The sequence below is a fragment of the Xyrauchen texanus genome, chromosome 28 (genome assembly GCF_025860055.1).
Source record: "Xyrauchen texanus isolate HMW12.3.18 chromosome 28, RBS_HiC_50CHRs, whole genome shotgun sequence".
NCBI lineage: Eukaryota > Metazoa > Chordata > Actinopteri > Cypriniformes > Catostomidae > Xyrauchen > Xyrauchen texanus.
In genome coordinates, this window is record NC_068303.1 from 13,173,085 (window position 1) to 13,197,965 (window position 24,881).

Below are 24,881 nucleotides of genomic sequence, written 5' to 3' on the forward strand. Positions count from 1 at the left end.
TCCAATTTTGGTGAGCTCTTGCAAATTGTAGCCTCTTTTTCCTATTTGTAGTGGAGATGAGTGGTACCCGGTGGGGTCTTCTGCTGTTGTAGCCCATCTGCCTCAAGGTTGTGCGTGTTGTGGCTTCACAAATGCTTTGCTGCATACCTCGGTTGTAATGAGTGTTTATTTCAGGCAAAGTTGCTCTTCTATCAGCTTGAATCAGTCGGCCCATTCTCCTCTGACCTCTAGCATCAAAAAGGCATTTTCGCCCACAGGACTGCCGCATACTGGATGTTTTTCCCTTTTCACACCATTCTTTATAAACCCTAGAAATGGTTGTGTGTGAAAATCCCTGTAACTGAGCAGATTGTGAAATACTCAGACCGGCCCTTCTGGCACCAACAACCATGCCACGCTCAAAATTGCTTAAATCACCTTTCTTTCCCATTCTGACATTCAGTTTGGAGTTCAGGAGATTGTCTTGACCAGGACCACACCCCTAAATGCATTGAAGCAACTGCCATGTGATTGGTTGATTAGATAATTGCATTAATGAGAAATTGAACAGGTGTTCCTAATAATCCTTTAGGTGAGTGTATATCTATATATATATATGATATTAAAGTGAATATTTAGAGAGGGCAAATATAAAATTTTATTACAGCTTACAGTTACATGAGCAAACAAGGTTTGAACATCAACTGTAACAAGATCAAATTGAACTTCACAGCTTTTTACAGTTTTGTGCATAAATATGAAGGTTGCTTATTGGATAAATAGCCTACAGGTAAATGTCATATTATGCAACTCTGCGTTACATCACAGAGAGCTTACGACCTACTAGTTAAGTCTTGCATTAAGAACAGGTGGTGCAACCATATTAAGCACTGACTTAGTTATAATCTAACTAGTAGTTGCTAAGCCCTTAGTGTGAACTTTACGGCTCGTGAGAACTTACGCACAGCTGGTGCATCCCTACACTGTTCTCTTCTAATTCACTCCTTTCTTAAAGGGCTAACATTTTAAACACGTTGTGTTCTCAAGATATTTGCTAGATTGTTGTTCGATGTTGAGTACTAACCTCGCTCTCTCTGCCTAGTTGGTCCTGTCTCGTGTATCTGTTGGTTGCCATCTTTAATTTTTGACAGGAATGACAATGAAGCTGTGAGGAATAGACATACCCCTCTGTAGGGCTTTACTGCAGTTTAAAGTGTTTTTGAATCGTTCCGCAGACAAAATAATGAGAATTTATTTTCAAGAACACTCAGTAGACAAAAGACTTTAGACAACATGAGCTGTGGAAAATCAGATGGGATCTAGGGGATTTTTACAGTTTTACACAGTGCATGCCATTGAAGGTAAGTCTATCCCTCACAGCCTCGTTGTCATTCCCAATAAAGATGGTGCTACTGCTAATAATGTCTATCATGGGAACTTCGGAAGAGATTGGCTGAGTAAGCTATCAAAACATAACTGTGTTCATTAAGGCACTATTAATGCCATCAATTAAATAAGCAGACCCATTAAAATGTGCATTCTAATCATATCCAAAGTCAGTGATGATCTGTCAGTGATCATCTGTCAGTGATCATCAGTCCACTGGTGGCCATCTTTGGAGCTATTTCCAGTCATAAAAGAGCAGCTCCTGTCCACTTAAATGGGGAAAGACTGAAATCTCTAATATGGTTAATCAAGATTATGATCAAACTACATTTGAAATCAGCAGTAACATTTGACAACACTGATTTTCCTGGTTTTAATAGCTAATGCGCATGCACATTCTCTATTTGATTGACAGGGGATGTCTATCTAAAAGGTGATTTGCTCTTTAACCCATAAGGTGAGACTTCTTTTTCTATATCAGTTGACAGTTGGGCATTCCAAATTTTCCCATTCATTATAATATAAGTGGCCCGTCTCTGCTAAATCGCACCCATCTCACCACTGTATCAGGAAATTAAGTATCTTAAATTTGAATAACAAATAAGTAATATTAGTGTTATTTATATATTATATTAACATTCTAAATTAGTATAGTGTATTGGCTAGTAACAGCATGCCATTATGGACAGCCTAGGTTCAGGGATATGGACAATTCGCTTTTGCCATCACAAATTACACTGGTTTACATTAAAAAGGGATCATAAATCATATTAATATGTTAAATCTATTGAATTTTGAAAACCAGTTCTCTGTAGGGGATTTCACAGAAGTTGTTACAGGTTGATATTGATAGGGAATAGTTGAAATATTTTATTTGATAACATTATTTGGTGCACTTTTATAGAAGGCATTTATAGTATTTATGGTACATGTTTTTTCTGGCATGTTTTAAAATAATCAGTATCATTTTACATGACGATAAATGCTGAGAATAAAACAGATCCATTGTGAGAATATGTGCATCTGCTAAAGTATTTAGATGTTTTTATAATATATAAGAAGTTAGAAGACACTTGAACTGAAAATACATCCTCTTTACAGTAGAATGTCCCGAGCCTTGACAAAGGCATGTCCTCTCCTTACATCATTTACAGTATGACTAAAGTGAGAGTGTGACTAACATGAGAAAAAGACAGTACAAAGGCAATAACTCAAAGTTGACATATTTAGTTAAAGTCTTATTTATTAACCAACAAAATATATTATCTAGGAGTGTAAACAATTATTTTCAAATCATGGGTATTTGTGGTTCATCATGGTTATTAATAAATACTACATTAATCCTTTGTGAGCCAATAAGTACAAACTAATGATAGCCTACTGAATAAATCCCATGGTAAGCCAAACACGCAAGCATTCATTAGTGTATTAAGTCCACAAATGTAAAAAAAAACACACACACACACACACACACACACTATAACAAGACTTCAGAGCATGACACTTTACATTAAATAATCTAATACAACCAGTTACAGGACTCATTAATTTGTCAGTCCACAGATGCAGCAGATTTATTAGAGTGAGTATTAGGCCATATATTTTTATATATACTTTTAAATATAATTCAGTTTGTCACCTGCTTTACACTATTGTCAATAGTGTGGAGATTTGTGAATAAGGTGTGAATTTACAGTTAGTCTAATTTACAAAGAAAGATGGCATATTTGAGCTAAAAAGAAAGACAATGACTTCATTTAAATACTCAATACGCATTTTGTGCCTGGTTAAACTGGATAGTAGGTAGTTAGCGACTAAGATGCAGTTATTTGTGCTGAAATACCACGCACAATTTTATTGCAATGCTTACTTAAGGATTAGCTAACATTTCCTTGCACACCACCTCTCTCTTCCCTTTCACTCAGATACTAACAGACAACCTAGGTTCAGGGAAATTACTCAGCGAGATCTCTGCCTCTCAATGGAGGAATAAAATAACAAGAGTGGGCTATACATTATAAACACCTGTTCAACAAACCAGCTCAGAATAATGGTGGTTGCAGGTGATTACCATGGTTTCATGTTTTGTTTTGCCCCTCAGGATGTTGCTCTTTAGTTGCGGCACTCCCTTATTTATAAACCTAAATGTGATGGTTAACTGGGGCTAGACGACTCATCTGATGTTGTTTTAGCAGTTGCCATTGAAAACATACACAAACACACCCAAAAGCCCAAAGGTTCTTTCGGTAACATTCTTGGAAAATTTTCCATTTATACTTGAAGTCTTCAGGAGGGAAATTACCTTTATTGAGAGAGACACACTAGTATCTAGTAATAAGAAGCTTAAAGGAATAATACATTTTGTTTCCATTTATTCACATTCCTGTTCTTCTAAATCCTTATGATATGCAAATTTGTGGAACACAAAAGGAGATTTTAGGCAGAATGTTAGTCTGAGTCACTAATCACTTTCATTGCATTTTCTTTTTTATTCCATGAAAGTGAATGGTGACTGAGTCTGTCGGTCCCTAAAATTCTCCCTTTTGTGTTTAACAAAAGACAGAAAGTCATACAGGTTTGGAACAACATAAAGGTGAGTAAATGGTGACAGGTTGAACTATCCCTCTAAAGAGGCATTATGTATCTTGAAATAAATTAATATAGTTGTTTGCGTCCAATTTGAAACTATGGCATTACTTTTCACACCCACAAATGAATATTAACAATTAGACTGTAAATTCTCTACTGTTTTCATGGTTTACGTCACCAGGGGATTCCGGAAATTGTGCTTTTTTCTTTAAAAGGCTAGAAAGAAATGTTCAAAGGACCAAACCAGATCATCTGGTTTCACAGTTATTTCTGAGTTAAAAAAGGGTTTTCCATGATGAGCTATGTGACAACTGCAAACTTCCTGTAGCTGGATTCCGCCTCCTTATTGGCAAGCTTGTCCTTTGGACTCCCATTTTAAGAGTTTTTTGTTTTGAACTTCACTGAGAGAGAGTGAGACAGAGCAGCGAGATGGAATATCCTTCCTATACAAGATACTGTCCTTTACAGCTTCTTTGATGACCTGTGAAAACATAGTAATATCAATCAAATTTAAAGGTGAATTACAGAATTGTAAAAAAAATAAAAATACTGACTATTTTTAAACAAGTTTCAAACACCTGCCCCATCTTTTATTGTTCATGCAAACTCGCACCATTGGTTCCATTGAGTCAGTATCGTTATGTCTAGCCCAATTGAGCCGCTCAAACAGACTGTCATTTTGTTTTCTGTCACCAAAGGCACATGATTTACACCCTTCACCTTTATATTGAATGTTAACAGAATGTTAACAGAGCATTTAAAGGAGAATTAATCAATGTTGGGCTGACCTCTAAGTTGTTAAGTGTGTTGAATTCCATAAGGTCATGCAACTGGTTGAAGGCTTGGTTGGAATACTGGAAGTTGAAGGTAGAGTAAGGCGTTTCGGGGTCATCAAAGATGTCAAAGTCTGCAAATTCTCTCTCTTTGTCTGTCTCTCTTGGAACCCCTTCAAAACACACCTCACAATTGATATCAAACATCTTGACATTTTTAATGCACAAATTTTCTTGTCTAATTTGTGAAGACAATGATTTGATGAGCAAAGATTGGATTCCACTTCACCAATACATTATAGACTGTTACTAATGAACATTATTATTATTGATACTAGTGCTCATTTGAGTCATTAAAGGAATATTACAGGTTCAGTACAAGTTAAGCTCTGGGTTACAGTGAGGCACTTACAATGGAAGTGAATGGGACCAATCCAGTGAGTTAAAATACGCACTATTGCAAAAGTATAGCCACAAGACGTAAACAATAAGTGTGTTCACATGATTTTAGTGTGATAAAATCACATTTCAGTGTAAAGTTATAGCCAATTTTACATGAAAACGTAATGTCAACAAACCCTACAACGACTGTAAAAATGCCAATTTAAGTTCAAGTAATGCATTAGTTTTAAAAGAAGAATTAGTGTAAGTTCTTTAATAAAATTATGATCTTCATATTTCTGCCTTTTAAACCCTCCAAAAATTAGCCCTATTCACATCCATTATCAGTGTCATTGTAACCTCTAAAAATACATTTTTGTGGTAATAAACATTGTCACAAATGCTGTCGATTGAGCTTAACTTGTATTGAACCCGGAATATTCCTTTAACAAAGTTACTCAAAAAAGTATTTATTACTTTTCAAAGCACATTAAGGCTGAAGTGTGAAATATTGGAGATGCAAAAATAAACGTTTTCAAACAGCCTTCCGAATATACCCCCGAATAACCCTGCCCAAAATCACACAGTTAAAGTTAATGTTGTTGTGTTTTGCTGGATGGGCCACTCCAAACAAACACAGACATTTTTATAGTGGCACAGAGACACAGTGTTTACAGTTTTCAAGAAATTAACATGAATGGCTTACTTATAATTGTCTCTGCTTATTAAGATGGAATAGGTGAAAGTAATTTAACACTAAAAAAGTTATATCAGCTTTAACAGTGTGAAGCACAGGTACATAAAGAAATACATCCACTTCATGCATTCTATAAACAGAAATGAAAATCAAGCATCTCAAAAACCTCAACCACAGTCCTCACTACACAACCTCCTACTAACAAATGTGCAAATCACAGGACAGTGTAGGTGGACAGATAAACCCACACCAGAAAGGTCTTTGAGGAGATTCTTTGACTTGTTGGAATTTACTATAAATATAGTTATATAATGCTGATTTGTCCATAAAAATCCCCTAAGTACACACACGCACACACACACACATACATAAACACAAACAAATGAGCACATACCTGGGGCTTTGAAAGTCCTGAAGTCGATATTGACCAGGACAAAATGGATGACAGTGGGGCAGTTTTGTTCTCCTTTATTGGGCTTGAAGACATAACACTCTTTCAGCCCCTCCCGATCAAACACCTTTGGGTCAATCTTAGGAAATGGAAGCTTATTCATTCGTGCCCATTTCTCAGCCAGCTGAAGTTCCTAGAGAGACACGAATAAAAACTTGTTGAAAACATGTCAGATGTTTTGTCTGTGCATGCAGGAGTATAAGTATGTGTGTACATGAAAGGGATGCATACAGTATATAATACTATGTATATACTTTATTATATATACTGTATATAAACCTGACAGCATGACAATATGAGTGTAAAAATGTAATTAACATAAGTTTCAGAATTTCTTATTATTTAGTATGCCCACTTTTGCTTTAATGACAGCATGCATTTGAGCTGGCATGGACTCCACAAGTTTGTGTAAAACCTGATGATTCATATTATACCAGTATTACTTAAGAATGTTCCAATCTTGTGTGTTTCAAATGAAGCAAGAAAATCTGACCTTCCAAGTCTCAAATTTGCTTACATTTGATAAAGGACCAACAAATAGTGCAGAACCTTGATCATTTCTTCTTCATTGTACATCATAACCTTTCCTTGTTTGAATTGTGTCAAATTCCTAAAACTTTTTTTGTAGGTTTCAATGAAAAATCAGTCTGTACATGTGCATTAACCTTAAATGGAGGACTAGAGTCACTTGGCCGGGCAGAAAAGTCAAATGTGATGATGAGGTCAACACCCCTCTGAGGTCGTAGAACCAGAGGATAAGGTAGGTTAAAGGTCAAGCCACTGTCCACCACATGGATATTCTTGCTCTTCACATCCAGTGGCTCGTAGATGCGGTCAAACTCAAATGGGTCTAAAAGTGTCCAAAGGGATAGTTATCACTTACTCTTATATTATTCCAAACCCTTATGACATTCTTTCTTTCGCTGAACACAAAATGGATGTAAATCTGAATTATATCCACAGTCACCATTCACTTTCATTGCAGCTTTTTCTATACAATGAAAGTGAATGGTGACTGAGGTGTCATTCTGCAAACATCTAATTTAAGTTCCAATGTAGAGAGAAAGTCACAAATTTGGAACAAATTATGCAGTAGCATAAGATCACTTAACACATTATGACAAATGTAAATTTTTGGGTGAAAATTCTGTCTTCAATCCAGGTTCCCAGGTTCAAAACCAGTTAAGCTCAATCAACAGCATTTGTGGCATAATGTTGGTTACAACAAAAATCCTTTTAGTTAAAAAAAGCAAAAATATGAGTTACCGTGAAGCACTAACAATGGAAGTAAATGGGGCCAGTCCGTAAACGTTAAAATACTCATTGTATACAAAAAGTATAGCCACAAGACGTGAACACTATGCATGTTAACATGATATTAGTGTCATAAAATCGCTTATTTACCTTTTCTGGGTAAAGTTGTAGTCAATTTTACAACTTCGTTGCCATGATGATGTAATGTCAACAAACCCTAAAATGACTGTAAACATTATGATTTAAACAACTTTACAGCTCAAATAATACATGAATTTTAACAGAAGAATTAAATGCTTTTATAAAATTATAAGCTTCTCATTTCTGCCTTTTAAAACCTCAAATAAATGGCCCCATTCACTTCCATTGTAATAAGTGTCACCGAAACCTCGATTCTTGCTTTTTTATAAAGAAAATACAAACTTGTATTGAACCCGGAATATTCCTTTTACTCTAAACATTTGCTAATCCACTAAACACTTAGAAACAGATATGAACATAACGTAAACGTAACATGAACTCTGACCTGTGACAGCATCAACCTCGTCCTCTGTGGCACTAAGAGACTCAGTGAAAGGGGAAAGTGGCACATAATCACTGAGGTTTAAGCCCAGCATGAAGTTGTGTACTTTTCCTGCTCTGCCTTCTCGGGTGTTAAAAAGAGACGAGTCACTGAGGAGAGAGCTAACCATACGCTGCATCCAGCTGGCCTGATACTCTTCCTCTGTAGGTGCAAGATAAAAACCAAAATCATTGTACTATTAGTGTTTGCATTAATATTGTTATTATCAGAAAATATGCAAGGTTAGTGCCATCAAATCTTTTAAAACTTATTTAGAGTAACTAGATATCCACAAGCAGAAATTTATATTGTGATTTGTTTTATGAGACATGTCTGCAAAATATAATTTTCACTCTTGGATGGACAAAACATTGATCACACAGTCTATAAAGATTTTCCCAGTGTATTCCATACAACTGCTCACCTAACTTTTATTTTTCCCACTGGCATATTATTGTCATACACTTCATTTCAGAGAAACCTACCCATAAACAGCATGTAAAAACATAACCAAATGTGGTTGGTCCCTTTACATGTCTTAGTAGGTTGTTCTTGGCCAGAATATGCTGCACTGTGGACCAGACCATTTGTCTATTAGTCAAAGGTCAGGCTAACTGAGACTAGATGTGGCCTAGTGGTTAAAGATCTGGGCTGGTGACCAAAAGGTTGTAGATTTGAAACTCTGCAGAAGGTGCAAAACAAAGACACATAACCCCAGGGACTGTTCCTGTATAAGGTGTCCTGTAGATTGCATTTGATAAAAGCATCTCCTAAACTACATATTTTCAGTATAGAAGGTTTAAAATCTCACCTTTATGTGGATCCTCATCACTGTCTAGACTGTCCTCTCCTACGATGTGTTCTGGTTTGATCTGTTCTGTATAACAAGCAGTGAAGACATGAGCAGTCAAAAACCACACTGTAACATATTGCATTTTTATTCTCCATAAGATTAGTGGGTGAAACCAAATGATAGAGTGTTTGCATGTGTGTGAGTGTGTAGGGGCACTCCCCATTTGTTAGGATGTTTGCATGCATCTGCATACCATTTCTATATAATTTTGAATGCCATTTCACAGGAATTCAAAACTGTTTTTTCATTTAACCACAATTTCAGTAGTAATCACACGTTGTGCAGCTGTCTGATAACCATCAAACTAATCTTAAATTATTTTTAACCCACATTCACACCCTAAAACACACGGAGCACTATAGTTCTACAACATCTTCCTTTATCTTTGCTCTGACACAACATAACTCCTAAATATTTATAATTAATAGGACACATAATCAGTGTTGGGTGTTATATAATTACAAAGTAATTAGTTATTGTAATCTAATTACTTTTTTAGTCAAAAAGTAGCGTAATGCATTACATTTTAAATTCTTGTAATCAGTTTACAGTTACTGACTTTCAGTTAATTTAATTACTTTGAAGTACATTAAAGGGTTATGCTTATTTCTAATAAATTATTTTTGTAGAATACATGAATTATGCACCTGTAACGAGTTATTGTGAGGGAGAAATGTGATGTACTGAGTGTATAATATGTGCGAAACAATGAATAAGACAGAAATATATACATTATTTTGAATTTGTTGAGTGGAAAAGTGTTTTAGAATGTACATTTTAAAGAAATTAGTAATGTGATTACTTTTCAATTAAGTAATTAGTAAAGTTATCTGATTACAATTTTAGAGATAGAGATGTAAATTGTAGAGGACTGCTATTTTCAAGTAACTTATGCAACATCTTGGATCTGTAGGAAATACTCTTGTGGTTAGGCTGGTAAGCTGTCTGATCTTACCTAGTTCTTCCTCCATGGTGCTGCATTTCGTCACATCATTCAACCCCAGAATTCTGTTGAAAAGGATGGAGAAGGCACTGCCCCACACACCTGTGCAACATTTACACACATTTACAATGACGCTGTATCCCATTTACTACAACAGAACATTGTATAACTTAGCAATGACAAAGTATCTCAGGTCAGGGTCATATTACATCCAAAAATCAAAAGAAAAACATAAGAAATTGTGTTGTACTTGAAGAATGAAACCTAAGGACAATTAAGCCCATTTTCCCTCACATTTTCATTGTATGAAGAAATAAAAATCACATTATCATTACTGTAATAAAAAAAAAGTTTTTTTTCTTTATAAAAAACATATTTCTTATTTCTTTCTTTTGATTTTTAAGGTGACTGTAGACCCGGATGTTTTCGTGAGACTCATCTGACAATCTTTGTCTTTTCTTAGGTCATGTTCTTAAACTATATTTAAGTTAGAAACACAAGAAAATCTGTAAGTCTGCGCTGAAACTTAATCTTGCGATACACCCTGGTAGGAATGTTCCTTTAATGTATAGGCACGGTCCTGTGCTATACTGAAAAATGAGTGTGCCATTGAATTACAACACTACCTTGTCTTGCATTACAATACAGTAAAGGTTGAGTTTATTGTAAATTACTAAACCAACACCCTTAATCAGGTGACATTTAACACAGTGAGGATTCCAACAATATAGTGTCACTATTTCCATAAACACTCCGTGACATAATTTCACTTTCTTCTCCTGGTGCTTTACCAAAAGAGATCCATCAAACAAAGCCCCCTCACCCATAAGGAAGTGAAGAGGGTTCTCTTCGTACCTCTTGACCACATTTCCTCTGAAGAACTTGCTTCCGAAAAGGTCAGAGGTCATGAAGGTTCCATATTTAGCCATTCCGATCTCATATGGACTGAACTCCACCCAATCTGTCAATTAAAACACAACAATCAAAACAGAAGTGAAAGCACAATAGAACTGTATCCACAACTAACATAAGTGTGCAAAACATGGCCATGACAACAAAAAACAGCAGTGATTGCATTAATAATAGCCTGTATTAAAATGTTAAGTAGACAAATCATAATGTTTGAAAACAGACCATAAATAGGTTCTAAGAACCACAATGATAAATTGCATATTTGAAATTGTTTTGGCAAGATGCAAATGCAATATGTATCAGATTTCATTTTCCAGAAAGTAACAATTATTAACGTATGTCAATTTTGATGAAGGCAGATGTATAAATCAGTTGCAGATTATAAAAACAACACAAAAGCTATTTTGTGTGTATGGGCCTGCAGAAAATTGCAAATACGTGGAGGTTTAGGTGTAGACAAAATAATTAATGACATTCACAGGTATTGACAGTCACCATAGTTGTAGTCTATTGTGGAAGTAGGAGTGGTTTGGACTATTCTGGTAACGAAATGACACGTCATGTCAGGGTGATTCCTGACAAAATGAGAAAAGGAGGTGGAACTTCAGAGAGAAATTGCTTTCTAATTTACAAAGCCAAACTTACGCATATGAGTTTGTGAGAGCAAGTGAAATGGCCAAGACAAATGAATTCTGACTAAAATGTTCCACTTGAGATTTAAAAGATGGTTATTCACTCAATCATTGTCTAAACAGCCTTTGTTGCACCAGTTATATAGACTGTATTGACGCATGTGTATACTAAAGCAAAACGCCTGGTAACTCGATTGTATTCAGTGGCACATTCTATATTAACGTCCTAATTAAGCTGCTATGTTGCTTGGCAACTGCAAACAGTCAACAGTTAGGATAATAAACTATTTTTCTTAGTGGAAGAATTGTTTATTTTAATAATTATGAATAATATATTTGATGTTTATTGAACATTAATGTCTTTTATAATATTGCTGTTGCTACCATTTTTTAAAAGCAATAAGTAGCAAGTCAGTGATTAAGTACTTTTACCATTGGTCACTTTTTCCTAAGAACTACCAAAGTTATTGCTCTCTATACTACCAAAGTTATTGCTCTCTATTAAACTAACTGCATGTAGGATATCTGTGATGTAAACATTTTCTTCGGTGGGATAAATGAATTAACTTAAGGTTAAAGATATAGTTCACCCAAAATTTAAAATTCTCTCATGCATTTTCTCCCCCTCATGCCATCCCAGATGACTTTGTCTTCTGCTGAACACAAGCAAAGATTTTAGAAGAATATCTCAGCTCTGTAGGTCCATAGAATGCAAGTAATTGGTGACCAGAACTTTAAAGCACCAAAAGGCAAATAAAGTCAGCATAAAATTAATCCATATGACTCCAGTGGTAAAATCTTTGTCTTCAGACGCAATCTCGGTGAGAACAGACCAAAATCATATGGATTACTTTTATGCTTCCTTTATGTGAAAGAAAGTCATACATTTCTTGGAAGGCATGAGGGTGAGTAAGTGATGAGAGAGTTTTCATTTTTGGGTGAACTATTCCTGTCCAAAGTAGAATGAGCAGTTATCAGCCTGGATGACATGCTTGCTCAGTCACATGCCAGTGTCTGCTCCTCCTTTTAGTCTTCACAGAACAATGCATTCTGCTGACGTAGAGTTTATATACCAGTTGTGAACAATTACAACAGAATTACAAGTGTTTGTGGCCTATATTTAACTGCACACTGACAGACAGACATTTAACAACAAATATATGTGGCGCTTCAGGGCTTTCTTAGTGCTTTGAAAATAACAATGCAAATCCTCTTTGAACTAAAAAAAATACATTTTACAAAGAGGTTTGCATAGTTCTGCTAATCCGTTCACCGAATTGGGATCTCCCCAGGCAGTTCAACAGGTCAAACTACTATAAATGGCATTTATCAGGTAATTAACCTTTAACTTGTTTTCAATCCATGAAGCATTGACAGAATCTTTCACTAATCTGAATAACTGATAATGGATTGGTATTATTTGCAATTTTCAAAAGTTTTTATTTTACATAAATGCAAATACATTTTTGTTGTTGTTATGAAATAAGTATGGGATAACATACAGTCTGTCAATCATTTTTGCAAAATATACCTCGATAGGATTACCAGGTTGTATAATCCTAAAGAAGTTTATTTTGTGAAAATTACTGGCTGACTGTACAGTGTCCCAATTATTACATGGCTATTTAGCAAATAAGTAAATAAATAAAATATAACATAAAACAAAGGCTGTCTGTGTAAACGCAAAATACAGTTTTTAAAAGATAATGTTATTTATTGAAGCAAAAAAGTTATCCAATACCAACTGGGCTAGTGTGAAAAAGTATTTGCCCCTTAGTTACTAAATCCTCAAATCTATGAAAATGCATTCATAATGGGGTGTAAAGAACTTCACGTGGGGAGGGAAAGGAGGACAAAGTGAACTGGATTCTTCTACTCAAAAGTAACGTTTTAATTGACAAACTCAAAATCGCTTTTCAACTTCACACATATTAGCTCAACACAACACAGTCTTTTCAGACAGGTAGCTCTTCTCCCCGCTTGCCGCTGGCGTGGTTCCTTTTATACCGCTCTCCCCAAGCTTACTGTAATTGGAAACAGGTATAAGTCATTATCTGGCTCAGGTGTATGCACCCTTACCGCTTTCTCTCTCCAGACGAACGCTCGACCACGCCCCCGCCGCCACATGGGGTTCAGCTGGAATAGACACACCCAGGCCTAATTACTGCCAGCCCTGTTCAATCAAATCAACATCTAAATATACATTTTTCAGCAGCATGAAGTTAGCTAAAAGGTCTCACCCAGTAGCACACTATGCCAAGGTCGAAAAAAATTCAAGAAATTATGAGGAAAAAGGTGATTGAAATACATCAGTCTTGGAAGGGTTACAAAGCTATTTCAAAGGATCTGGGACTCCAAAAAAAACACACCAAATGGAGAAAACTTGGCACAGTAGTGAGCCTGCCCAGAAGTGTCCGATCTTCCAAAGTTTCTCCAAAAGCACAGCGAAAACTCATCTAGGAAGTCACAAAAAAGCCAAGGACAACATCCAAGGAACTGCAGTCCTCTCTTGCATCAATAAAGGTCACTGTTCAAGACTCCACTATCAGAAAGACACGCCAAAAATGCCATCCATGGAAGTGTTGCGAGGCAAATATCACTGATACCCAGAAGAACATTAAGGCTCATCTGAATTTTGACAAAACACACTTTGATGATCCTCAAAGCTTTTGAGAGAATGTTCTGGACTGATGAGTTGAAAGTAAAACTGTTTGGAAGGCAGGGGTCCCGTTACATCTGATATAAAATCAAACAAAGAATTCCACAAAAAGAACATCATACCTATGGTCAAGAATGATGGTGGTAGTGTGATGGTGTGGGGATACTTTGCTGCTTCAGGGCCAGGGTGATCTGCAATAATTGAGAGAAACATGAATTCTGCTCTCTACCAGAAAATGTCCGGTCATCAGTCCATGAGTTGAAGCTCGAGCGCAACTGGATTATGCAGTAAGACAATGATCCATAGTATAGGAGTAAGTCCACCTCTGGATGGCTCAAAAGAAGCAAAATTCAAGTTTGTTGCTTGAATAAAGCAGTTCTGAAAAGAAGAGTGTTCACAAGAGCATTGTGAAAGACAGATCTACAGTTATCGTAAGCGTTTGGTTGCAGTTGTTGCTGCTAAAGTTGGCACAACCAGGCACCAGTTTAAGGGGGCAGTTATATTTTCACATGGGTTATATAGGTGTTGGATAACTTTTTACTTCAATAAAAAAATATATACAGTATATTTGAAAACTGTATTTTGTGTTTACTCAGGTTGCCTTGTTTTATGCTATATCTCGTTTGAAGATCTAAAACAATTTAGTATGAAAAATAAACAAAAATAGAAGAAATCAGGAAGGGGGCAAATACTTATTCATAGCACTGTATATATATATGTATATATATATATATATATATATATATATATATATATATATATATATACACACTGGCAGACAAAAGTTTGGAAAAATTTACAGGTTTTGCTGTTTCGGAAGGAAATTGGCACTTTAATTTCACCAAAGTGGCATTCAACCAATCAGAGTCAGATCACTGATGTAAAAAACAGCACCATCACTATTGAAAAATTTTTTTATTGATCAAATCTAGGCAGGCCCCATTTCCAGCAGCCATCACTCCTTATCATTGAGTAATCATGCTAATTTGGTACTAGAAAATCACTTGCCATTCTATCAAAACACAGTTGAAAGCTATTTGGTTAATTACATGATGCAACACTGTCTTTGTGTTTGTTTTTGAGTAACCACAGTATGCAATAGACTGGCATGTCTTAAGGTCAATATTAGGTCAAAAATGGCCAAAGAGAAACAGCTTTCTCAAGAAACTCAAAAGACAGAAAAACATGTGGAAGGCCAGATGTACAATTAAACAAGAGGATAAGAAGTTTCTAGTTTAAGATATAGACACCTCACATGTCCTCAGCTGACAGCTTCATTGAATTCTACCCACTCAACATCAGTTTTATGTACAACAGTAAAAAGAAGACTCAGGAGTACAGGCCTTATGGGCTCTACCACTTTTGAAACAGAAAAACAAAAATAAAAGGTTAGAGTGGGCAAAGAATCACAGACATTGGACAACAGATAATTGGAAAAGAGTGTTATGGATCTTAACCCCATTGAGCATTTGTGGGATCAGCTAGACTGTAAGGTGCATGAGAAGTGCCCGACAAGACCGCCACATCTATGGCAAGTACTACAGGAAGTGTGTGGTGAAATGTCACCTGAGTATCTGGACAAACTAACAGCTAAATACCAAGGATCTGCAAAGCTGTCATTGCTGCACGTGGAGGATTTTTTTGATGAGAACTCTGTGAAGTAGTTTAAGAAGTTCTGAAATTCTTTTTCAAATTAAAATAGTAAATTTTCACGTCATTAATACATTGGGTTCAGTTGAATACCACTTTGGTGAATAAAAGTACCAATTTCTTTCCATAAGAGCAAAATCTGTACATTATTCCAAACTTTTGGCAGCCAGTATAGACATTATATATGTTATATATATATATATATATATATATATATGTGTGTGTAGTATATGCCTTTTTACCTGCAAACTTAAGCTCAGAGACATCTGGTTTTACATGCAGGCAGGTGAACAAAGGCAGAGGAGCCTGTGCTTCACTGATCTTTTCTTGCAAATCACTCAACTTAGTGTCCATCCTCTGTGAAGTGAGCACAAGAGAAAAATCAGGATCTGAAACTTTAAATCTACCAGAGAGCAAGCAGAAAGAGAGCAAGATCATGTATTTCTAAAAAAGGGAGCATATTGCTAAAAGAGCAGATACCCACAGCTGGAATAAGTGTTTCGCCAATCAACATTCCGAAGATATCTGTGAAGGTTACAGGCTGCCCTGTGGCCTTCTTGCTCCACAAGGCGTGCACATAATTTGGGATATGTTTGGGATGGAGAAGTCTAAGGGGGTTACTGCTGACACGATTCATCAGCTCCTGGTTGATCCGCTCTGGGCCTTTAGTGGGAAACTCTGGGTGGGAGTACAAGTTGGACATGTACCTGTGAGGCACAAAACAGCAAACACAGGTTAGCAAGGGCTGGATGAATGGATGGATGGATGGAGGTATGGATGAAACAACCTCATACCATGTGGATCCAGAGAGGCCAGCAACATAGGTGACACAGTCCAGAATTCCAGACTCGTACAAAGCCTTCATAACCCCTGAGAATCCAACCATTGCCCTGAAACCTCCCCCTGACCCAAGCACAGCTATCACTGGAACCTATATAAAAGTTATAGACAAACAATAATATAAAACTTTACAGTAGGTTTCTGTTAAGTACCATTAGTGAATGCAAATGGGTATCATGTTCTAACACTGAATAATATTTTTACAGCATTTATTAATCTTGGCTAATGATAATTAATCATTAGCTACTCCCACAAATAGTACAGAGCATGTGGCACAGCTGTAAATACCTAAAAAACTAAGTAAAGCAAAAGCTTATGTGTCACACCTACCGCCATCACCCCTGGAAAATCATTCTCTTTTCTTATCGCAGCTACTAATGGTTCCAGGGCAAGACAGAACAATAATGGGGAAAGAGGGCAAAAGTGACCTTCCATTGATGAAAGAGTTTCTTGTATTCTTTGAATTGATCACGTTTCTCTCTTGTCGAATTCGTAACGAAATTTGGCCAGAATTGACCGTGGCCTGTCTCTCTCAGCCGATCGCCGAGCCGGAACTCTGTGAGCTCGCTCGATTTCTGTTGGCCTGTTATGTCGAGCAGACTCGGGAAGAGCTTGTCTAGAAATTTCACCAATTCAAACAATGCGGACGTTGTTTCGCCGGCTACAATTCTCAAGGTCTTCTAATTTTTCCAAACCGCGTTCCAAGTCCACTTTGGTCGCTAACAGATTAGCAGCTAATTCTCTCTCCGATGACTCCAGATAATCTATAAATTTCTTGACATCCTTTATTCTTGTAACCAACTCTGAGAATTTAATCTCCATGGAAGTGATCGATCGATGTATTACAGCAAGATCCTCCATGTCTGTGATGTCAATTGCCAGAATCACTGACATACTCACCAGTTGACGCTGTATTTCTCCCACCGCACCGTCCAAACCGAGTCCCTGGTCTGCAGCCCTGTCTGGGGTATCAGTTTGAGCATGTAAGTGTCTTTTAATGTCTTCATAGTACAGTTATGGATCAGGGTGAGCATCTCACTGGTTTATGAACTAAAATGTATTAAAAACTATCAAAGTGTGCAGAGCTCGCCAGTCACACGTCCAACTCTTGCATGGTGCCACGTAACTCCCCGAAAATGGCTTGTTAATGACAGAAGTCAAAGGAGAATGGCCAGACTTGTCCAAGCTGACAGGAAGGTGGCAGTAACACAAATAACCACATGTAACAACAATTCTATACAGAAAATCATCTGAACATACAACATGTTGTACATTGAGGTGGATGGGTTACAGCAGCAGAAGACCCCTCCGGGTACCACTGCTGTCAGCTTAGAACAGGAAACTGAGGCTGCAGTGGGCACATGTTCACCAAAATTGGACAGAAGACAATTTGAAAAACATCGCCTGGTCTGACAAATCTGGATTTCTACTGAGGTACACAAATGGTAGGCCCACTTCAGAGTCAGTTTTCTGTTCTTGGAAATGCGTACTTGTGCAGCCCCGCGGGCCAGCTGTGTGCCAAAGCGTCTGCCCCGAGGGGAGCCTCTGTCCGGGCATACCAGAACGGGCAGTGGAAGGTTTCTTGGGAGGAAAACAGGTCTACCTGTGCACTCCTCTATCTGTTCGTTTCACCTCATAATCAAGATCTCTTGCACGTCGTGTGACCTCAAAGGGTCCTTGCCACTTGGCGAGTAATTTGGAGCTTGATTTGGGGAGTAATATGAGCACTATATCTCCAGGTGCAAATTCCCGTAGCCAACTGCCACTGTTATACAGTCGGCCCTGACGTTCCTGAGCATGGAGCATGTGTTAGCATGTGTTCTCCTGTGTTAGTTGACCCAGGGTGTGGAGTTTTGCTCTAAGATCAAGAACGCACTGAATTTCGCTTTTACTGGTTGAAGGTCCCTCCTCCCAAGTGTCCTGTATGACGTCGAGCACGCTGCACGGGCACCGCCCATACAGCAGCTTGAATGGGGAAAACCCTTTGGAGGCTTGCGGGACCTCTTGAACTGCAAACAACAGGGGCTCGAGCCATTTATCCCAATTTCTCGCATCTTCGTGTATGTACTGGAGTGGTGGTGGTGTAGTGGTCTAAGCACATAACTGGTAATCTGGTAAACAGAAGGATGCTGGTTCGATCCCCACAACCACCACCACTGTGTCCTTGAGCAAGGCACTTAATTCCAGGTTGCTCCAGGGGGATTGTCCCTGTAATAAGGGCTCTGTAAGTCGCTTTGGATAAAAGCGTCTGACAAATGCATAAATGTAAATGTAAATGTAACTTACAAATCATATTTTTTTAGGGTTTTATTAAATCGCTCCACCAACCCATCTGTCTGCAGATGGTAAACACCAGTGGGAATCAATTTGATACCCAATAATTTGTATTCACGTTGCATATTCGACCAGAACTAGGACAAAGGGATGTCTGCGTGCTGTCCGCTCTAATGGCCCGACGAGGTCCATGTCAATTCTTTTGAAGGGAACCTCAATTAACGGAAGGGGGCACAATGGTGCTCTTGGGGTAGCTGACATTCACGGCATGCTGCACACCACCTACGAACATCAGCTTGAATGCCCGGCCTATAAAAATGGGCCATTAGTTGGTTCAGTTTTTTTCTCTCCCCTAAAAGACCCGGGGTTGTATCCTCTTTTATTTGAGCATCCTGCATCACTTGATATAACCGCTCTTTTAATATAGGACAATTGGGCTATGAAAATGTGATGTTTGCTTGGAGTCATTGACCATCAATAACTTTCACTTGGTCGAAGGTTTTCGTCTCTCGAATGCTCTAGAAGGAAATCCATTTCGGATTCTAAGCATGTGAGGGAACTAAGTCTACCCCTCCCTCACTTCACCCTGACGTGGAGCTGATGAAGACGGCCCTGGCTCTGCCTCCTCTGCCAAAGCATCGCACATTCCAAATCTATCAGCCTTCTTGAAGGACCCATCCACACATATTCCATTTAACATATTTTTAAACTCTAGCCAAATAGTTCTATCAGGAAGACTCGAGTGAAATTTAAGATGACATTTATTTGATGAATATAAGAAAATGAATGTCTCTCTTTGGTGTATTCCCCATCTGGCAGTCCGAAGAAGTTGTACTCGGAACGTCATATCCTGCCGGAGATAGGAGTCAGGGGCGAGGAGCCTACCTCCGTGCAGGACGGGACTCAAACGGTGGTGGTGGGGTGGTGGAGGTTGCCATGCCACACTGAAACAGCAATGTGATTGTGAGCAGACTTATAAAGCTCTAGGCTCAAAAAAAAAAAAATTGTTGTTGTTTTTTTTGTCCTTGTCCGGGTTTTTTTGTAAGGGTCAGGGATCCGGACTACAGTTCCTAGATCCATCACGGGGAATTCACCCTGGAAGTGTCCCCGCAGATCCCCGCAACTCCAGCAGGCTGGCCCAGGTGCTATGCCCACACCTGTGTCAGCAGGTACATCCACCTGAGGGGGAGGGCGATGAGGCGGGATTCCATGCCTCCGGGGTACTGGGATGGGATGCTGGGAGAGAGCAGAGTCGGGGGCATCATGGTCCTCCACCGGCAGCCACTTCTAGCAGGTGTCCCGGAGCCGTTGGGTGAAGGCAAATGGTCAACCGCCACCCTCCAACTTCATAGAGCGGAAAAGATGTCTGTACTGCTCAGGGCTGCGGCCGACCCGCTACAAGATGTTCTTCCTCAGGTCGTCATAAACCAGGAGGCTTGTCTCCGGCAGTTGTTGTGCCATGAGGTGGCCTTCCTCAGACAACAAGGGAATGAGCCTGGCCGCCCACTAAACAAGCGGCCAGCCCCAGATCTCGCTGTCTGCTCAAAAAGATCCAAGAAGGCCTCTGGATCATCCTCTGCCCCCATCTTCATGAGAGCGTCCAAGGGCATGGGGGCTGCGGTGTCCAGGGTCATGGCCAGGCTTTTTCCTGGCTGAGGAGGCTCCGGATCGCATCCAGGTCCTCTGCTTTAACTCAGAGGATCTCATGGAAGCGATGATCTTGGTCTTGGTGTAGCTCAAGCAGGGCCTGATGTTGGGTGTGGTGCAGACCGGCAAGGGACTTGAGGACTTCGGCCAACTACGAGGACTCCATGACAGTGTACTTCCTCCAATTTCCTGGGTTTCGGCACCAGTGTAAAGGACTTGATGTAGGGAGGGAAAGGAGGTCACAGGAACTGGGTTCTTCCACTCAAAGGTATTATTTTTAATAACAACTCAAAAGGGCTTTTCAGCAGTACACATTTCCACTTTAAACACAACAGTTTCTTTCAGAAGGTTCTCTCTCCCTTGGTCTCTGGTGTGGTCACTCGTTATCACTGTCCCCAATGCTTACTACAATTAGAAACAGGTGTTAGTCATTATCAGGCTCAGGTGTATGCACCCTTACCGCTTTCTCTCTCTCTCTGGACGAATGCTCGACCACGCCCCCACCACCACAAAGGCCAAATATCTTGGGTTACATAATAACTTTGCTAGAGTAATGTGGAAATCTGAGCTGCTATAGGGACTTCAAAAATGTATGTACATTTTTCTCATGCAAACCCAACCCTTGTGCCTCAGGACATGCTTACAGGAACAATAGAAGTGATAACAGAGCCCAAACATATTTGAACCTGTGGTTCTCTTGGTTCCAGATATGAACCCTAACTTCATGCTCTGTTTTAAGAGACTGGGAGAGAAAGCAATCAATGCACGTGTGGTACCTCATGAGGTGAAAAAGGGAGAAATGAGGGTTTCTCCATGTGCAGCAATTTCTTAATGCCCAGCATGACCCTGTCACGTCGGTGTTGTCTGTACAGCTTTTCTTTAGGACACAGATCCAGATTGAATCGAAGGTCAGTTGCTGAACTGAGAACAGTGGAGAAGAGAAAACAGACAAGTGGCTCTTTAATTATAGAGTTATAATGAATACATCAACAGAATAGTGCATTATCAAAAAGTTGGGTATAGGTTTCAGAGAACTGAAATAAACTGATTTACCACAAGCAATGAGTTCTCTCTGGCGAGATACCCCTACCATACCAAATACCACTTTAATAACAGAAAATAGGGTTGAACAAGAAAGCCAGCCGAGACTGAAGGGTAACAAACAAATGCATTGCCACACATGGCAAAATGGTTATCTCTGACAACCAATTGCATGCTGGACTTCAACTTTAAGCAGGGGCCTAGCAACTATTTTAATTGCACTTTTAAAAATAACAAAATTTTACTATTGTAAGTTAATGTTGGTAAACAGATAAAACATTTTTTTACAACTTTTAGCAAGTTTTTAATCTCGGACTTCTTTATTGTTAGTCTTGTTTTACTGAAATACTGAATGACCAAGTCTCATACAGCCTACAACCACCAGCTAAAAAAAACTTAAGCAGACAGACTTTCGTTATTTCTTTCATTCTGGTCAAGTGTGTGACAGCAATAATCTTGTCATAGTATACATCTAAACAATAATATTGTTTTTTTTTTTACTTTTCCATGTTTTTTGTTTGGCTATTATATTGAATTTAGATGAATGGTAATGGTGATGTTTGTGGCTATTTTAGAAAAACAAATAAAAAAATTATCAGTGACCAAGTCAACAGTGTAGACAGAGGGGTGAGACATACTTCTGAAATTGTTAGGTAAGATCATATTTGACACTGACATTATGGAATATTTTTCATGCTTTCATGCTGGATCTGGCTGACTTAACCAATGTTTGACAGCAGTCAATATATTTTATGATACTTCTGTTTAATATGAAAATACATGGTTTCTACATTTTAGTTCTAATTATTAAAGTCCTATCATAAAAAAATATGTTTCTTAAAAGGTCATTTGATATGTTTTCTTTCAAATGATATCACATATTCTTAAAACATAAAACATGTTCTATAAAATAAAAATCACATATTCTTTACAAATATCCTCAAAAATTCTCTAAAACTGAAGAGCGGCTGATGAGTTTTCAGATCGTTCCTATGCCCCTGCCTTGAAGACATCAACAAACAGCAGCAGATGACAAGCTATTCTCTGAAATATATTACTAGTGAGCTTTTTTCATTAGCTTCCCAGCCAAAATCGATAGTAATTTTCTTGGCCGATTCCGATTTTCTTTATAAGAACTATTATTGACGGCATATACAAACAAAATCTACCTTTTTCAATGCACAATTTTATTTTCATAATAAAATAAATGATTAAACATTACAATTTCCCCCAAACTGCACTAAGTTACAGGATCTTCTCTCACTTAAACAACTCTCAAAATAATTGACTGGAAAGAGGTAGAAATAACAATTAACTGCAAATGAGTTAGTTGCTTTGTATAACAAAACAAATAATTTTCCACTATTTTTATAAATGGACCTTTTTCTCTTTTTTACTCGTCTAACAAAAAAAATTCCAAAGATTACAAGCCTATGAACAAAACTGAAGTGTCCAATACGCTCAACATTGACATTAAGCTTATATTAGATGTCCAAATATCAGTTGTAAAATGTAACGAACCCCGCCCCTTCAGTTCGCCCCGATCTCACTAACGTGCACGCTTGTTCTGAGCCCGCGAGCGTTCACGCTCGTTTTGATTCCTCGAGCTCTCCCGCTCCCACGCAATCTCTCCCCGCGGGCTCACATGCCCGCTCCCAGTCGCCAGAGTATTGATTACACCTGCACTCGTCCCAATCACCACATCATTGTTTACACCTGCACTCACCTCTTTAAATACCACAGCACATTCGTCTCACTCTTGTTGGTTATTGTTTAGTTACCCCTTCACTTTGCCAGCACTAGTGTTCCCCTAGCTCCCCCTGTTAATTCTACTTGTTAGATTGCTGCATTTATTCTGATTACCCCGGCTTTGACCCCTTGCTTTCCTTGACCACTCTATTGTAGATTTGCCCTTTTGTAATATCCTGATTTTCCCGGCTCTCGACCCTACGCTTACCTCGACCATTCTCCCTCTGGATTTCCCCCACTGTACCTTCGCCTGCTTTTTATCTAATAAAGCAGTTTTGACTTGCATTGTGACTATCTCGTCTTGTGTGTGTGTGTGTTCGGGTTACAGAATAACCAACCACACCGCGGACAGTCACAATGGAACCCACCGAGGATTTCCGCAGCTCATTAGAGCGGATTATCACGGAACTTTCCGCCCAGGGATCTACGGTCGGCCAACACGACCAAATACTCGCGGGTCAGGGACAGCAGATACGGGAGATCCTGCAGACGGTACGTGCGATTTCTGATCAATTTTTGCCTGTTCCGCCTGTACCTGTCCCTGTGTCCGTTGATGTGCCCACTGTATTCCCCAGCGCCGCGAGCTTTCAAACCCCCGAGCGGTTTGACGGTTCGTCGGATGCGTGTCAGGGGTTTTTGATGCAATGCACTGTATACATGACGTATCACCCCCTGTTGCAAACTGACTGTGAGAAAGTGCACTTTGTGATCTCCTTGCTCTCGGGCAAAGCACGACAATGGGCTACCGCGTTGTGGGCCGCGGAGAGCCCTCTATTATTATCATACAGCCAATTTTGTCACCAAATTGCCGTGGTCTTTGATCACCCGGCAGCTGGCAGAGATGTCAGCAGCCGCCTCATGTTTTTAAAGCAGGCGTCGCGCACAGCCGCCGCCTACGCACTTGATTTTCACACCCTTGCCGCGGGTAGTGGGTGGAGCGACCCGGCTCTGTTGACTGTGTACCGCCTGGGGTTAAATGACCGGCTCCAGATGTAGTTAGCGTGCCGCGGCGAGTCACTGTCCCCCTGTCGTTCACGAGCCTTCGGTGGCTCGCAACCCTCCTAAACCCGTGACTCCCGAACGCTCTTCCCCAGCCGAGCCCATGCAGCTTGGCCGCGCCCCACTAACCCAGGTGGAGCGAACCAGACGGATGACGCTGAACCTCTGCCTGTACTGTGGCAACCCGGGGCACCGCGTTGATTCCTGCCAGCTCTGCCCCCGGCACGCCCTCTTTAGAAGCCAGGTGAGAACATCCGTTTTCCTCAACATTACCCAGAAGCAAGTCTGCCTTCCAGTAACGTTGACTTTTAATGATGTCTCTTTTTCTACCCCAGCCCTAGTCGATTCCGGGGCAGCGGGAAACTTTTTAGACGATGGCTTGGTCCAGGAGCTGTCCATCCCCCTCTGTCCGGTCGTGCCTCCCCTCAGAGTCAACTCTCTGGATGGGGCACCCCTCGGATCGGGTCTCATCACCCTCCGGACCATGCCATTGTCCCTCCAAGTGGGCCTTTTCCACACGGAGGTAATCCAGTTTTTTATTAAACACTCCCCTAGAGACCCAGTGGTTTTAGGCCATCCCTGGTTAGCGCTCCATGACCCCCACATTTCC

General features: G+C 39.3%; 1 protein-coding gene across 2 annotated transcripts in view; it reads right to left on the reverse strand.

The window, feature by feature from the left end:
- Nucleotides 1–2,621: 2,621 nt before the first annotated feature.
- The window catches only part of pla2g4ab (phospholipase A2, group IVAb (cytosolic, calcium-dependent)), a 34,770-nt gene continuing 12,510 nt past the window's right edge, over nt 2,622–24,881 (reverse strand). For both annotated transcript variants that reach the window (XM_052095872.1, XM_052095873.1), the window contains 12 exons: nt 21,259–21,403; nt 16,516–16,652; nt 16,206–16,428; nt 15,964–16,078; nt 10,692–10,829; nt 9,881–9,970; nt 8,884–8,949; nt 8,037–8,234; nt 6,922–7,106; nt 6,200–6,389; nt 4,743–4,900; nt 2,622–4,435 (listed from right to left, as the gene is read on the reverse strand). In XM_052095872.1, coding sequence (XP_051951832.1) covers nt 4,298–4,435; nt 4,743–4,900; nt 6,200–6,389; nt 6,922–7,106; nt 8,037–8,234; nt 8,884–8,949; nt 9,881–9,970; nt 10,692–10,829; nt 15,964–16,078; nt 16,206–16,428; nt 16,516–16,652; nt 21,259–21,403 — 1,783 coding nt within the window. In that variant the 3' untranslated portion in view covers nt 2,622–4,297. The remainder of the gene's footprint in view (nt 4,436–4,742; nt 4,901–6,199; nt 6,390–6,921; nt 7,107–8,036; nt 8,235–8,883; nt 8,950–9,880; nt 9,971–10,691; nt 10,830–15,963; nt 16,079–16,205; nt 16,429–16,515; nt 16,653–21,258; nt 21,404–24,881) is intronic.